Raw genomic sequence first — 16077 nt, forward strand, 5'->3', positions numbered from 1 at the left:
ATCACCACCATCACCATCACCATTGTCATCACCACCATCACCACCACCACCATCACCACCACCACCATCACCACCATCACCCACCACCATCACCCACCACCACCACCACCACCACCACCATCATCACCACCACAACCACCATCACCACCATCACCACCACCATCACCACCATCACCATCACCATTGTCATCACCATCATCACCACCAACACCATCACTGCCACCAACAACACCACCATCCTCATCACCATCACCACCATCATCACCATCACCGTCACTACCTGTACCACCACCACCACCTAGCCTGGCTGTGAGGGGCACTGCTCACCTGACAGAGTCCAAGTCACTGGAGGGAGAGAGGTACTCCAAGCCCAGGTCTTTGTTGGGGAGGTTCAGCATGGGGTTGGCTCTGGAGAGAAAGCCTGGTCAAGTTACCTGGCCCTCAGCCACCCCACCAGGCCTCTTACCTACCCTTTGAGCCCTGCTCACCGCTCAGTGTTGTACATGTTAGTCCCTGGGATGGTGGGGGCTGAGGGCATCACCCCCGCTGCCGTCTTCCTGGCCTCCTTGGCAGCCTTCATAGCTCGAAGCTTCCGGTTGTAGCTGTGGGGAACCGGAAGAGGGGTCACACTGTTGCAGCACACCTATTGTGTCCCCAGTGGAGGCCCTGAGCATGTGGCTTCACAAGATCCTGGGAGGTGAGTGTTCGCTCTGTTTTACAGAGGGTAGAAGTAAGAGCCAGAGAAGGCAAGTGATTTGCTGAAGGTCAAATAGCCAGTGACAAGGCTTGAAGTCAAACCCAGATACGGCTGCTGAATCTATACATGTTGGAAAAAGCAGCAGCATCTATTAAATGCATAGTGTGTGCCAGACGTCTCGCTGGGTGTGAGATGCATGTTACTTCCTTGAGTGCACTGAGGAATCAAGTGTCATGCCCATTCGCAGATGAGGAAACTGAGGCTCATGGAGGGGAGGTGACTCACCCAAGATCTCGCACTGGGTCCCTGGGGAGTGAATGCATGTATACCTGTGCCTAAGCCCCCAGCTCCTTCTACCCCCACCCCCCGATGTCTTGGGTGGTGGGAGAGGGTGAAGGTTGGAGACACGGGGGCAATGGGAGCCGCACCTCTTCCGCACACACACGAAGGCCATGGTCACAATCGCAAGGACCAGCAGCAAAGCCACTCCCAATCCTATGATGACGCTGATGAGCTGTTTCGACAGGTCTGACTCCTGGCTCTCCTGGGAGCCCTGGAGAAAGATGAGTGTGAGGGAAGCACACTCGTCTTCAGCAGCCCCACCTGCTGCCCCGCCCTGCCCGCACTCACCAGCACCACCAGCCCCAGCTGCAGCAGCTGCGTCAGCGAGTCCTGATCATTCCGGATCATCCTGGCCACAGAACTCCACTTAGGCCCTAGGGACCTTGGCACACCCCAGGCTTCCTGCTCACCCTCACACCTGCCCCAAGGGCAGCCCCACTCACACGCTCAGCTCATCAAGGGTCAGGGCCGACCCATTGGGGAAGACAAAGTAGGCGTCGAGGTAGGAGTGAGGTCGGGCCCTGGAGGGGGACAGAGTTGAAGAGTCAGGAGCCTGGATCACCCAGCAGGCCCCTCCTGCTACCGCTTCTCCCCCTCACCCCCACCCCCAGCCCTCTGGGCACTCACCGAGCTGCAGAATCTATGTCCTGAATGTCCACAATGTATACTGTAGTCCTGGTTGCCTGGGTAAGAGCCCTGCAAAGGAGGCAGATGTCACAGAGGCCTGGGGTCTTAGCCTGGGCCTGTGGCCAGGGCCGTGCCGTGGAATTAAGAATTGTGTGAGTGAGAAAGGGCACCTCCTCTGGACAGCTCTGTTGGCTGAGTAGGTAGCATCTCTGTGAAAATTACAAAAGGAAATCCCTTCCTCTGGGGCTGGGTTAATAGCTTAGCAAGCAGAGTGCCCTTGTGCAATGCACAGCCTTCACAACTGTACATGGCAGCCTTGTTCCAAGGCCTCCCTCTGCCCTTGGCTGGGTATGGGCTTCTGGGGACATGCCAGAACGTGGTGCAGGTTGAAGTACAGGGTTAAAGACAGGGACAAGGTCAAATGTGGGTCAGGAACAGGATTGAGAGACATCCCATCCAGGTTTTGTCGGGGACCAGGCTCCTACACCCTGTTCTTCCTACCCCTCCCTCCGGGACTCCCCAGACCTACGCATTAATCGCCTGTTTGTTGGCGCCCACCTCCTCCTTTGGTGTGGAGAACTGCAGCCGTGAGCGGTAACTCTGGTCCACGGTGAAGAGCTGGGAAGGGGGTGTGCAGGAGATGAGGCACCAGGGACCCTGGGGGCTGGCAGAGGGCATTGGGGGCTGGAGGTGGGACTGGCACTCACATTCAGGGTGGTGGTGGCTTCCAGGGAAGGACCCACGGAAGGTCTGTCCCTGGCCTGGACTGTCACTTGGTAGGTGCCTTGGAGAGTGGAGTCAAGGCTGGTCACCGGCCTGTGGAGGGCGGGAGGTGCAGGTCAGTCTTGGAACCCAAGCTGAATCCTCAGGAGCCTTGTAACCTCCAGGATGGGGGACTTGCTGCCTGAAAGCTCCTATCGGGCCCCTCCCTACAACCTCCCTCCCAGGGCCGCCCGCAGTTACTGAATGCTCGCAGTGAACACATCGGCCTCGGAGGAGGTGAAGATGGAGAAGACATTCTGGAAAGAAATGGTGGCCCCGTCCTTAGAAATGAAGTCTACTCGGAGGATGGAGAACAGGATGACGCCATTGTTCCCTGAATCATCGTCTCTGGCCTGGGAGCAAGAGTGGACAATATCTGGGGGCCCGGCCAGGCCAGGCCAGGCCAGGCATCCCTCCACCCCAGCAGGGATCAGAGGCAAGGGTGGCCTGGGAGGCTGGCCCTCAACATCTCTATCCGCCATCCCCACGCTGCCCCGAATAAGCAAATGGTTTCAAAAAACAGTGTGCCTGCTCTGCAAATCCAGATTTGGACAAGTCCCTGCCCCTGTTCCCCAACTCTAAACAGATCAGTGCCCTCAGTCCCTCACATGTGGAAATCTTGCCCTGCTCCCCCTACACCCCTCCACTGCCATACTCTCTCTCTCACACACACACACACAGTCTGTCTCACACACACTCTCTCACCCTCTCACACACACACTCACACACACTCACACACACTGTCCCACTCACACACACTCACACACTCTCACCCTAACACTCACACTTACACACACATGCACACGCACACTCATACACACCATCACACAGCCTCACACACACTTATTCTCTCACACTCTCAATACACTCACACACCCTCTCACACTCACACACTTATCCTGACACACACACTCACATACACTCACACCCTCACTCTCTCATGCACTCACCACACACTCAATTCACACACGCTCACACACAAATACACTCAATTCACACACATTCACACACTTGCAGAGTCACACACATACACACCCACAATCACATACTTATACATACCCACACACTGTCACACACATTCACATACACTCACTCACCCTTATACACACCCTCACGCACACACATTCACACTTAGACACATACACACTGGTGCGCACACACTGGCGCACACACACACAGCGATGCTCAGATTTCCTAAGCACCTCCCCTGGGATCCCTCGTTTCTATGGAGGGGGGGATAACCAATTCCCCTAGTGGACCATGAAGCTGGTTGGGGAGGGGACACAAGCATTTTTATTCATTCTAGTGCCTTTTAGAGAAAAATTTAACCAGCACACAGAGCTTCGAGTTCACCAACATTACTGTTAAGGATAGGCCAACACCAGTGCTGAAGTCTTAAAAAGGAGTCTATTTAAAGAAAATTGCCGTGGCTAAACTCATGACATTAGAACCAAATTGGCAGAAGATTGGGAAGCTGTCTTAAAGCTTGAAAGTCACACAGTCACTGTCTCTAGCATGAACGTCAACCTAGAAAGGGAGAATTACTATCCCCATTTTACAAGAGGAAGCTGAGGCTCCGAGAGACCCTGTCCTTACACTCGGCTCTAAGTGGGGAAGGCCAGCCCTGTCCATCTCTTGTACCCATGTCCTTTCCACAGCATAGGGAATGGCACCCACATGCCACCTTCTGGGAACTGCTAGCTTCTTGTTGAACAGGGAAACGGAGTCCCAGAGAGGGTAGGCAGCTCTCCAGGTCAGTTAGAAGCCCAGCCAGGCCCAGTCCTCGGTGGTGTGGGAGGCCTCATCCCCACACGGCATGGCCACCACCCCTAATAAACTTGCCCACATCCAACACCACAAACAGCTGAAAGCCTTTTTATGACTTGGCTCCAATGATTTTTTTTTTTTTTTGAGACAGAGTTTCACTCTTGTCGCCCAGGCTGGAGTGCAATGGCGCGATCTCGACTCACCACAACCTCCGCCTCTTGGGTTCAAGTGACTCTCCTGCCTCAGCCTCCCAAGTAGCTGGGATTACAGGCATGCACCACCACACCCAGCTCATTTTGTATTTTTTAGTAGAGACGGGGTTTCTCCATGTTGGTCAGGCTGGTCGCAAACTCCCGACCTGGGGTGATCCACCTGCCTCGGCCTCCCAAAGTGCTGGGATTACAGGCGTGAGCCACCGAGCCCAGCTGGCTCTGAGAATTATTTAATGACAAGGCACTGGCTTAATTTACAATTAGCTATGAGTTCTCTGTATTACTCAAGAATTCTGGTATAGTAAGAAATATCTAGACTGCAAGTGGTATTTACGGTCATGACATTTTTATGAATGCTACATTTATCACAGTGAAGTTTGATTACATTGATTAGACAGGTGTTGGTTTCCTTTCTGGGGTTTTCTTTTTCATGTGTTGGAGCACATGTATTTTCTTTCTACCATGAAAGGCCTGAAGGCCTCAGCCCTGTGTCCCCTGGGGCTCATGTGACCAACAAAGGCTGGAGCCAAGAACTTACCCGGACAGAAGCCACCTCCCGGTTGGGCAGCACGAGTTCAGGGATGATCACTGCAGGTGTGAACGGGAACGGGGTCAGCGGGGTCGGGACACTGCCCACCTGGACCAAGGCTGGCCACGAGCGCAGCTCAGGGCTCATCCCCCTAAACCTGCCCTCAACCTCTCTACCAAAAGAGACCCCCATTACAGCCACCACTGGGCCAGTAGTTAGCAAGTCATCCACCTCCCATTGTCACAGGAGAGGTCACAGGCCCACAGGACCGCGGGGAAATGGAGGCCCAGAGAGGGAAGGCCTGGTCCAGGGCCAGACATTAGGTCGGGCAGAGCTGGAATGAAAACTCCAGTGTCGGCTGGGCGTGGTGGCTCACGCCTATAATCCCAGCACTTTGGGAGGCCAAGGCGGGCAGATCACTTGAGGCCAGGAGTTCGAGACCAGCCTGGCCAACATGATGAAACCCCGTCTCTACTAAAAATACAAAAATTAGCCAGGCGTGGTGGCACATGCCCGTAGCCCCAGCTACTTGGGAGGCTGAGGCATGAGAATTGCTTGAACCTGGGAGGCAGAGCTTGCAGTGAGCCGAGATCGTACCATTGCACTCCAGCCTGGGTGACAGAGCAAGACTCCGTCTCAAAAAAAAAAAAGAAGAAAAAAGAAAAAAAGCCTCCAAGTCCTCTCCTATTGCAGCCCTAGGAAGAGGCAGGATTAGAAGGCTTCCCCCCTTTCTAAAGGCCCCCCATGGGGTCCAAGGAGGGTCTGTCAGGGTTGCTTAAAGGTGGCCTCATAGAGCAGGGGTATGGTGTGTGAACGGGGTTGCTGCTTACCAAAAGTCTTATCCTCAGGCAGAAAATAGGGTGCATTGTCATTCACGTCCTCAATGGTAATGAGGAGGCTTCCTAGGAGACAAGGTCAGCTGGCTTTGGCTCTGGGCAAGAGCTTGACCCAAAGAGCCTGGGCCTCAACCCCGTGCCGCGCAGCCTCAACCCCGTGCCCCGCAGCCTCAACCCCGTGCCCCGCAGCCTCAACCCCGTGCCCCGCAGCCTCAACCCCGTGCCCCTCAGCCTCAACCCCGTGCCCCTCAGCCTCAACCCCATGCCCCGCAGCCTCAACCCCGTGCCGCGCAGCCTCAACCCCGTGCCCCTCAGCCTCAACCCCGTGCCCCGCAGCCTCAACCCCGTGCCCCGCAGCCTCAACCCCGTGCCGCGCAGCCTCAACCCCGTGCCCCTCAGCCTCAACCCCGTGCCCCGCAGCCTCAACCCCGTGCCGCGCAGCCTCTGTCCCATGCCCCGCAGCCTCAACCCCGTGCCCCGCAGCCTCAATCCCATGCCCCGCAGCCTCTGTCCCATGTGTTCCCCCATGCTCAGTCCCCTTCCCTGCTCCTGACCCAGAATGCCTGATCAGTCTTCTCTGGCCTGTGTGGGTGGGAGTATCATCCCAGACCTCAGAGCAGATAAGCAGCTTGTCAAAGTCACACAGCAATAGTGGTGGGCCAGGATTGGGCCCAGCCTAGGTAGGTCTCACCTATGACATTATACTGACACATTCTAACTATATAAGCTGGCTGTTTAAATGCCCACTTTCTGCCTCAGTTTCCTCATCTGTAGAATTGGATAGGGACCACCTGCCCCATGGGTTGTGTGGAAATGCAAAAATTCTTACAAGGTGCCTGGTGTAGTTCTTGGCTGTCATAAGGACTCAATATATGCTAGTTGTTAATGGGATTATTATTGCTATTTGGTGTCAGAAGTGGGATACAAGCACACATCTGGCTCTGCAGTGTTATCTTTCTTTCACAGCATCTTGTAAAATCATAGCATTAATTTGATGCTACTGCATGCCAGGCACTGCAATAAATGCCACACATCCATGTTCTCATTGAATCTTCACAGCTCACCCTACTGCCCAACTCCACTGGACAGATGGGGAAACTGAAGCTTGGAGAGGGTTTGGGACTTTCCCAGTATTTGCAGCTGGAAAGGGCTGGAGCCAAGATCTGAGCCCAGACCTTGTGAGTTCCAGCCCAGGGCTCCTTCCCGCAGCCCCTAAGCTGTGGCCTGCCAAGCTCTGCAAGGACAGGCCCCCTTACCATTGTTGCTGTAGGCCTGGAAGCCGGGGTCCGTGGCTAGGTCACAGGCCCGCACAACCAGCGTGACCAGGTCACAGGCCTCGTAGTCAATGGCTTTGCTCTGGTTGATGTACACAGAGCCGTTGGCCGCCACTGAGAACCAGCCCCAGCACAGGCTGCCCACATCGACCCCAGCCTTGGTGCAGAGAATGTTCACAAGCTGTATCTCCAGCTGGGAGCTGGTGTCCACATCCGAAGCAACCACCACAGCCACCTGGCCGTGCTGCGAGCCATTCTCAGCCACACGGATGCCCCGGAGTGAGGCTACATCCAGGGTGGGGGGATTGTCGTTCACATCTTTCACATCCACGTGGACATCTACTATGGTCTCACCCCCCTGGGGGTCTGGGTTCTCGGCACTCACTGTCAAGTTGAAGACGGGCTGTGTCTCGTAGTCCAGGCTCACGTCCGGGGGCAGCCGGAGGTAGCCCTCAGCCCACCCAGCCCCCAGCACCAAGCCTCGGATCATGAAGAAGTTGGCACCACTCCCTGACAGGCTGAAGCTGATGCGGTTGTTGGCTTCCGTCTGGTCCGCGTCCCAGGCCTTCACCACGCCCACTAGCACTCCTGTGGACAAGGGGCAGAGCTCGGAAGGACTCCTGGCCCCGCCATCGGAAGCTTCCTCTGCCCTTGCCTCTCTTGGAACTCCAGGTCCACCCTGACAAAGCCACGTTGGGCCCCAGCCCCAGTGTCTCTCCTGGCCCAGGGAGCACGTACCCGGATCCTCCTCCTTCACCATAAAGTTGTAGCTGGACTGATTGAAGATGGGCAGGTTATCATTGATGTCCTGCAGGCAGAGACAGGTCTGAGTCCCCGGGATCCAATCTCACCCTCCCCAGAGTCAATCTGAGAAACCAATAACCCCTGTGCTCCGAGGCACGGACTCTACTAGTGCCTCAGACCTCACTGCCCACTTCCCAGATGAGGAAACAGGCTCTGAGAGGAGGGAAGTTGCCCAGGTCACACACCTGGGGTTCAGGGACCTACAGTGGGACCTTGGCCTTACATATCCATCCTCAGGAAGCCCTGCTTGCTTCCTGTTTCTCTGACCACAGCTCAGAACTTGTTCTAGACCCTGCTTTCTGGAAGCACAGTTCTGGGTCCCCACCTGCGGCCCTGCCTGGCCCAGCTTGACTCCCATCTCTCGGATTTATTGTGTTGGCACCAATACCGTTATATGTCCACAAAGGCTCCAAGGCCCACACTTTCCTTTGTCCCCTCCTACCCGTCCCTCCTGCACACAACCGAGCCCGTGACACCAGCTCTGTGCTCAGTCAGAGCTGGGCTCCAGGGACCTGCGGAAGCTTAGACCTGCTCCTGCCTCAGACACCAGCTGTTTTTGGCTCTCACCTCTGTGGCCAGCCCTAGCCCACTGGGCACAGCTGGAGCCCTGCAACTATTGTCACAGCCCGGAGGTGACTCTGCCCTCCTCTGTGTCCCCTAACACTGGCATGTGCTTGGGGGGTGGCCTGAGCACTCCAGCCCTTCCCGGGTTTGTGGGTCACATAACAGGTGTTTGTTTTTCTGAATAACCCTAGAACGAACATTTGGAAGACAACATTCTTGCACCTTAGCTAGATGTCTTTTCTGCTGCTAATTTCCCAGAGATGACATTACTGGCTCCACGCACAAGACCAGCTGCATTCTCAAGGTTACCCTAACTCACAGGAGTGGCTAAGAGCACTGAGTCACATCTTGCTCCACCTCTGCCTCATGTGTGACCTTGACCTCTCTGGACCTCAGTGTCCTCATCTGCAAAATGGGGTAGTAGTCCCCACTAATAACGGCAATTGTGAGGACGGCTCACAGGGGTGAAGAAACCTGTTCACTCAGGAAATGAAGTTCTCTCTTTGCAGCCCTCCCACCCCAAGGACAACCAGCAAGTCCTCATTCTGTTTCGTTTTCTTCATTTCTGAGGTCTCACTCTCTGACCCTTGTGTGAAAATGGCACATCCCAGTCCAGGGGACACAGGGCTGCTATGTGCAGTGGTGCAGGCTGTGCACTGCACAACCCTATGGGGTGCCATCCACATCACAGACACGACAGAGGTGCACATTTGTCACAATACTGTTCCAGAGGACAGTGCCTTGTGGGCTGGTGGCAGCCTTAGAACCAGACTGACTGGAGTCAAAACCCAATTTTGTGACCCCCAGGTAAGGTACTGAACCTCTCTGTGCCTCAGTTTCTTTTTTTGAGACAGAGTCTTGCTCTGTCTCACAGGCCGGATTGCAGTGGCATCATCATAGCTCACTGCAGCCTCAACCTCCTGGGCTGAAATGATCCACCTGCCTCAGCCTTCCAAGTAGCTGGGACTTCAGGTACATGCCACCATGCCTGGCTAATTTTTTATTTTAGTAGAGATGGGGTCTCGCTATGTTGCCCATCCCAGTCTCGAACTCCTGGGCTCAAGCAATCCTCTCACCTTGGCCTCCCAAAGTACTGAGTTTTTTGGCATGAGCCACCGCAACCAGGCCCGCCTCAGTTGCTCAATCAATAAAATGGTAATAAACCGGGCTCAGTGACTTATGCCTGTAATCCCAGCATTTTGCGAGGCTGAGTTGAGAGGGTCGCTTGAGGCCAACAGTTCAAAATTGGCCTGGACAGTAAGTGAGACTCTGTTTCTATGAAAAATAAATATTAAAAATTAGCCAAATTAGCCAGGCATGGTGGCACATATCTTTAGTCTTAGCTACTTAGGAGGCCAAGGCGGGTGGATCGCTTGAGCTTGGGAGTTCAAGACCAGCCTGGGCAACATGGAAAAACCCCATCTCTACAAAAATAAAAAAATTAACCAGGCATGGTGGCATGTGCCCATAGTCCCAACTACTCAGGAGGCTGAGGCAGGAGGATCGCTTGAGCCTGGGAGGTTGAGTCTGCAGTGAGCCATGATGGCACTACTGCGCTCCAGCCTGGGTGACAAAGGGAGACCCTGTCTCAAAAATAAATAAATCAATAGATAAATAAAAACAAAATGGTAATAACCAGCCCGACCTTGGCGGATGCCCTGATGTGCAGTAGACACCAGCAATGCTGATTTTCACCCCTTCCCTTTGCTTTTCAATGGTGGCAGGGAGACAGGAGGGTTTCAGGTGGGACTTTATGAGTGACAATTAGAGCTGATATTCACTGATACTGTCCATAGGTCAGGCACTCTACCAAGCACTTTCCATTCATTAACTCACTTAATCTTTAACCTTTTTCACCCGTTTGATAGACGAGGCGCCTGAGTGCCTAGGGAAGCTGAGTAATTGCCTGGGGCCATACGAGTGAGCGGGATTGTAACCCAGGCAGGCTGGCTGCAGAGGGCAGAAGTGTGACTCAAGCTGGAGGGGCTGGCTATCGGCTTGGGAGTCCCCTGGGCCCATCCTGGCTAAGCCAGGACTTACCTCCACAGTGATGGTGACATTGACTTTGGTGCTGAGGACAGGATCGCCGCAGTCAGACACAAGCACTGTCAGCACAATGCGGCCCTCCAGGGCAGGGTCAATGGCCTCTCTGTCCAGGGGCCCCAGGTTTCTGAGGAGCCCTGTGTCAGGGTCCAAGGAGAAGTTGTGGCTGTAGGGGCCAGGCAGCAGGCTGAAGAGCAGACGGCTGTTGTTGGTGCCCGGCTCATCATTGTCGTGGGCCTGTGCAGGTAAGCAGGGGTTGGCCATCGGCCATCGGCATTCCCAGCCCCCAGCCCCTCCGATGCAGCCGGACCCTCCTCTCCAGCGCTGGCCCACGCAGGCAGTAATCAGGCCTGGAGTCCCTGGGCCCATCTCCCAGCCCCAGTTTCCCATCTCAGGTCAGCAGTTTGCAAGAGCTTCTGAGATCTTCAGCACTGAGGCCATTCTTTCATCTCACAAATGGCCACTGTGGACCTACATGCCCAGCCCCGTTCCAGGTGCAAAGAAAGAATACAGCCGTCATCAAGACAGGCCCTTTTGCTACTGATATTCTAGCAGGAAGAGGGATACGGGGGCAGGAAATTGTAGACATTCAAAGAAAGTTTTAAACTCATAAGTGTGAAGTCCAGCAAGATTCTCATTTTCCCATAATGACTACTTCAATGCTATATACATATTTTTTCTTTTTTCTTTTTTCTTTCATACAGTTTCGCTCTTGTTGCCCAGGCTGGAGTGCAGTGGCACAATCTTGGCTCACTGCAAACTCCTCCTCCTGGGTTCAAGCGATTCTCCTGCCTCAGCCTCCTAAGTAGCTGGGTTTACAGGCGCCCGCCACCACACCAGGCTAATTTTTTGTATTTTTTAGTAGAGACGGGGTTTCACCATGTTGGCCAGGCTGGTCTTGAACTCCTAACCTCAGGTGATCCACCCGGCTCAGCTTCCCAAAGTGCTGGGATTACATACAGGCGTGAGCCACCACGTCTGGCCTTTCTTTTGTTTTGTTTTGTTTTCTTTTTTTTCTTTCTTTTTTTTTTTTTTTTTTGAGGTGGAGTCTCGCTCTGTTGCCCAGAGTGGAGTGCAGTGGCATGATCTCAGCTCACTGCAGCTTCCAATTCCTGGATTCAAGTGATTCTCCTGCCTCAGCCTCCCAAGTAGCTGGGATTACAGGCATGCACCATCACACCCAGCTAATTTTTGTAATTTTAGTAGAGATGGGGTTTCGCTATGTTGGCCAGGCTGGTTTCGAACTCCTGACCTCAAGTGATCCACCCACCTCGGCCTCCCAAAGTGCTGGGATTACAGGCATGAGCCATCATGCCCGGCCGTCAGTGCTATATGTTTTTAATAGCTGATTCTTCACCCACTTTGTATGTCTGTGAGTGCAAGTGTGTGTGTGTGAGTTGTGTGTGAGTGCGTGTGTGAGTGCGTGTGTGAGTGTGTGTGTGTTCCTGCCCTGCCAGGGCCCTGAAGGCATGCTTGGTTTGCCTTTGGGGTGAACCAGCATGGATAACACAGCGGGTTCCTCTGTGCCGCCAGGACTTTGCAGGTTCTGTTCCCTCACCCCGATGCCCCCCACCTTCCCTGCCTGACTCCAGGCCAGGTTGGCACTTTCTCTGGGCCGCAACATAGCACAGGTGACACCGCTGGGTGACTGTCTGACACCCTCTTCCTAACTGGGAGCTGCTTTGGGGCAGGAACGGTGGTGGACTCATCTCTGAGGACCCAGGGCCCAGCCAAAGACTGGGTAAGTGCTCAGCAAATGTGGCCTTGAATCCAGAGTGGGACCACTCTGACTCAACCAATTCTTTCCTTCCTCCCGGCCGGTCTCCACCTTCAGCTCCTCCATTTCATTCTGCTGGGAACTTGTTTATTACCTACATCCTTTGAAAGCAGCTGGAGATGTTTTTTTTTTTCCAAAAGCCTCATCCTGTCTGCTCATCCCTTGGTGCCCTGAACTCAGGCCAGTTAATTCATCAAGTGCTTCCTGGGGCTCACGCTGGGCACCACGGTTACAGCGGCCGACCAGAAATGCTCCTGTTCCAAGGAGCTCACAGACCAGGGGAGAAGTGCCAAGCAGGACGGAGGAAAGGCCAAGGCTTCAGGGCCAGAGAGGTCTGGGCTGCAGCCCCAGAGCCATCATTTACTGGCTGTGTAACCACAGAAAATCACTTAACCTTTCTGAGCCTGTTGTCTCCTGCGAAATGGGAACTATTAGACTGCCTGCTTCAAAAGCTGGTCAAGAGATCAGGGATAGGAACATGCTCTGGAAACTACACAGTCCTGGAAAGATGGGAGGGCTCTGTGACCACCAGATTGTCACTCTGAGGACCTAGTTTCTCACTTCTCACAAGATGCCTCAGGGGCGAAGCTTCCGAACTCCTCAGGACGAGGGAGGAAGCTACTCCCCGGTGTTTCTCTGGAGCCACTAGTGGGTTTTTATCTCATGAACTCTGTGAACCTGGCCACTGATCTCATTTCCCTTTTTGCTTTGGCCTCCACGAAGCTCAGATCAGAATTTGCAGCTTACTCCGAGCAATTCTGTAGCACTGGGTTCTAATTTTACCTTTGTGCCCTTGAACAAATGCCACCCTTATTTTCTCTTTTTTCTTATTTCTTTCATATTTTTATCTTACTATTTATCTAAGCCACCTCAAGTCCTTTTTGGAGTGGGGCAGGTGGGTAAATAAAAAAGAAGTGTATGTTTTTGAGGGATTGCTCTGTGGCAGGCCCAGTGCTGAGCTCCTCACACAAGTCATTAAATTATTCCCCAATGACCCTGAGAGTAAGGCTATAATTTTCTTCATTTCCTGAGAGGAAACAGAGACTCTGAGTGACTGTCTCAGAGCCACACAGGGGAGCCCCGACTTCAACCAGGGCCAGCATGCCCACAGAGCAGGCTTGGTCCCGTCCCCCAGCCGCACCCCCCAGGTCCAGGCGGGCTCACACCTGGATGGCCACGGAGACCTTGCCCTCCTCCTCCTGGATGAAGATGTTGTAGGAGCCGCTAACCACGGGTGCGTTGTCGTTGATGTCCAGCAGGTGGATCTGCAGCGTGGTGGAGGAGGACAGGTTCCCGCCGTCTGTGGCCTGCAGCATCAGGTAGTACACGGCCTGACTCTCCCGGTCCAGCAGCTCACCATTCCTCACCGTCACCGTCCCTGAGACGGGATCCACTTGGAAGAGGTCTGCCCTGCTCAGAGGGGCCAGGTTCAGCAAACAGACACAGGATGCCCATTTCAGTGTGAATTTCAGATATATGACAACAAATATTTCAGCATATCCCATGCAGTATATGCAACATATTCATTATTTTAAAAACTCATTCCTTGTTTATCTGAAATTGAAATGTAACTGAGTGCCTTCGGTCTTCCCCAGCTATTCTATCTCCGCAGAGAGGCAGAGAGGTGGGCCTGGGCCCTGCTCACCCACCTGCCCACGGCCCACCCTGAGCCCTTACCCATTTCCTGGGAGCAGGCTGTAGGTAATTTGGCCCCACGCGCCCGTGTCTGGGTCCGTGGCCTGTGAGGCAGAGACACGGCAGGGTGCTGTGTGGAGGTGATGCACGCACCGCCACCCATGCAGCTCGTGGGGACAGAGCTGTCGTGCTTCCTCACGCAAAGGGAGAATCCCCAGCACACTCAGATTCACTCATGGCCACGCCCATCTCACACATACACACACTCACACACACTCTCACACTCACACATGCATACCCACTTGCTGGGACCCCACAGCCCCACTGTGTCCACATCACTCACGTGGATGCTGTCGGTGACCACAGAGCCGGTGGCGCTGTGCTCTGGCACCGTGAGGATGTACAAGCTCTGGGGAAACGTGGGCCTGTGGTCATTAACGTCTCTAAGGTGGATGGTCACCATGGCGACGGAGAAGTTCTGGCTGACAGAGTCTGTGGCCACAACCTGGGGGCAGGGGAGGAGGCAGCCGCTGTGGGGCCCAAGTGCCCCTCGGCTTCTGCCCCCGGCACCCCAAAGCAGCCCTCACCTGCACCGCCATCACCGTCTGCCTTTCGTAGTCCACCAGTGCAGACACTCTCACCAGCACCTGAACGGAGGCTGAGCCCGCTGCCCGCTCCGGGGAGACGCTGAAGGCTTCTGCGTTGGGGCCCCCGAGCGACAACAGGAAGGTGCCATTGCTGCCCTGTAAAGGTGGGCTGTCTAGCAGGGACCTCTCCCCCTGCTCTGCCCACCTGCATCTTCCCCCAGTCCCCAGGCTCCTATCCCTGGACGCCCCGCCCAATGAGGTCCCATGGAAGGGGGCTCTCAAAAGACTGCGAGAGAGGGTGCAGGAGGCTGGGCTGGTCACCAGTTCCTGCAAATGCGGACTCGGTAGAAGACAGCTCCCTAGGCACTGTGGGTCCCAGACCTGGGCTGGAGCCTGGACACACACCCCTCACTCCTGTAAACTGTCCCTCCCACCCACCCTTCACATCCCCCACCCCCAGCCCCCACAGCAACACCAAACACCACTCACACCCTACGTCACCCCACTGGCCAGTGCCACCCTTCTGGCCAACCTAACCCCACCCGACGCTGTCCTCCACGCAACATTCCCAGCCCCTCAGTATCACCTAACACCACACACCCTCCAGAGTTACTCATCCTCCAGTGCCACCATGTTACCCACCTCTCACTGCAGCCTCCACTTAAGAGTGCCCTCCCATGGCTGGGCACAGTGGCTCACGCCTGGAATCCCAGCACTTTGGGAGGCCAAGGCAGGTGGATCACTTGAGGTCAGGAGTTCAAGACCAGCCTGGCCAACATGGTGAAACTCCATCTCTACTAAAAACACAAAAATTAGCTGGGCGAGGTGGTGCACGCCTGTAATCACAGCTACTTGGGAGGCTGAGGCAGGAGAATCACTTCAACCTGGGAGGCAGAGGTTGCAGTGGGCCAAGATTGGGCCATTGCACTCCAGCCTGGGTGACAGAGCGAAATTCCATCTCAAAAAAAAAAAAAAAAGAGCACCCTCCCACCTCACACCCTCAGGCCACTTGTCCCAACAATGCTCAGCCTCCCCCAGTTCCCAGGACTACCCAAATCATGGTCGCCCAATGCCAGGAGACCTTGCCAGCCACCCATCACCACGGACAATGATGTTCTACTCAGCATCATCTGATGTTCAACGTCAGCCTCCACTCAGCATGGCCTTCTATTCAGCCCCACACAGATCGCCCAGAGGATGACACTGCTCACCAACACAGGCTTCCAGAGAGCACCCAGCACCCCCATTCTCCGCCATCACACCCTGCACCACCAGCACCGCCACCCAGCACCACATGACACCGTCACTCGATCCAGGCTCCCACTGGCCTCCCCTAGCCACCCCCGCCCACACCCACGCCACCACGCCTGCCTTGTCTGGGTCGTAGACCACCATGGTGAGGTCATCGATGGGGATGCGGGGGGAGGCATGCTCATCCACGTAGCCAGTGAAGTTCACTTGGGCCTCTTCGGGGGTGAAGGTGCAGGCTGGGATGCTGCAGTTGTAAAACTCAGGTTTGTGGTCATTGACGTCCATCACTCTCACTGTCACCCAGATGCTCACCTTGGCCTCCTGCCCGTAGATGTTGAGGTGTGTCTCGGTGGCCTGAGGCACAGAGCAG

General features: G+C 54.9%; 1 protein-coding gene across 3 annotated transcripts in view; it reads right to left on the bottom strand.

Annotated features, from left to right (window-relative positions):
* The window catches only part of CDHR2 (cadherin related family member 2), a 55259-nt gene that overhangs the window by 4767 nt on the left and 34415 nt on the right, over window positions 1-16077 (bottom strand). For 2 of the 3 annotated variants that reach the window (XM_054556326.2, XM_054556325.2), the window contains exons 12-30: window positions 15828-16061; window positions 14457-14612; window positions 14213-14374; window positions 13912-13973; window positions 13401-13644; window positions 10455-10694; window positions 7785-7854; window positions 7029-7634; window positions 5767-5838; window positions 4946-4995; window positions 2630-2781; window positions 2374-2482; window positions 2196-2284; window positions 1667-1735; window positions 1483-1560; window positions 1328-1388; window positions 1126-1250; window positions 489-602; window positions 328-408 (exon numbers count right to left, since the gene is read on the bottom strand). In XM_054556326.2, coding sequence (XP_054412301.1) covers window positions 328-408; window positions 489-602; window positions 1126-1250; window positions 1328-1388; window positions 1483-1560; window positions 1667-1735; window positions 2196-2284; window positions 2374-2482; window positions 2630-2781; window positions 4946-4995; window positions 5767-5838; window positions 7029-7634; window positions 7785-7854; window positions 10455-10694; window positions 13401-13644; window positions 13912-13973; window positions 14213-14374; window positions 14457-14612; window positions 15828-16061 — 2774 coding nt within the window. Of the gene's footprint in view, window positions 1-327; window positions 409-488; window positions 603-1125; window positions 1251-1327; window positions 1389-1482; window positions 1561-1666; window positions 1736-2195; window positions 2285-2373; window positions 2483-2629; window positions 2782-4945; window positions 4996-5766; window positions 5839-7028; window positions 7635-7784; window positions 7855-10454; window positions 10695-13400; window positions 13645-13911; window positions 13974-14212; window positions 14375-14456; window positions 14613-15827; window positions 16062-16077 lie in introns of those variants that run through there. The other variant, XR_008525677.2, reaches the window with a different exon arrangement.

Source organism: Pongo abelii, chromosome 4 (assembly GCF_028885655.2).
Source record: "Pongo abelii isolate AG06213 chromosome 4, NHGRI_mPonAbe1-v2.0_pri, whole genome shotgun sequence".
Lineage (NCBI taxonomy): Eukaryota > Metazoa > Chordata > Mammalia > Primates > Hominidae > Pongo > Pongo abelii.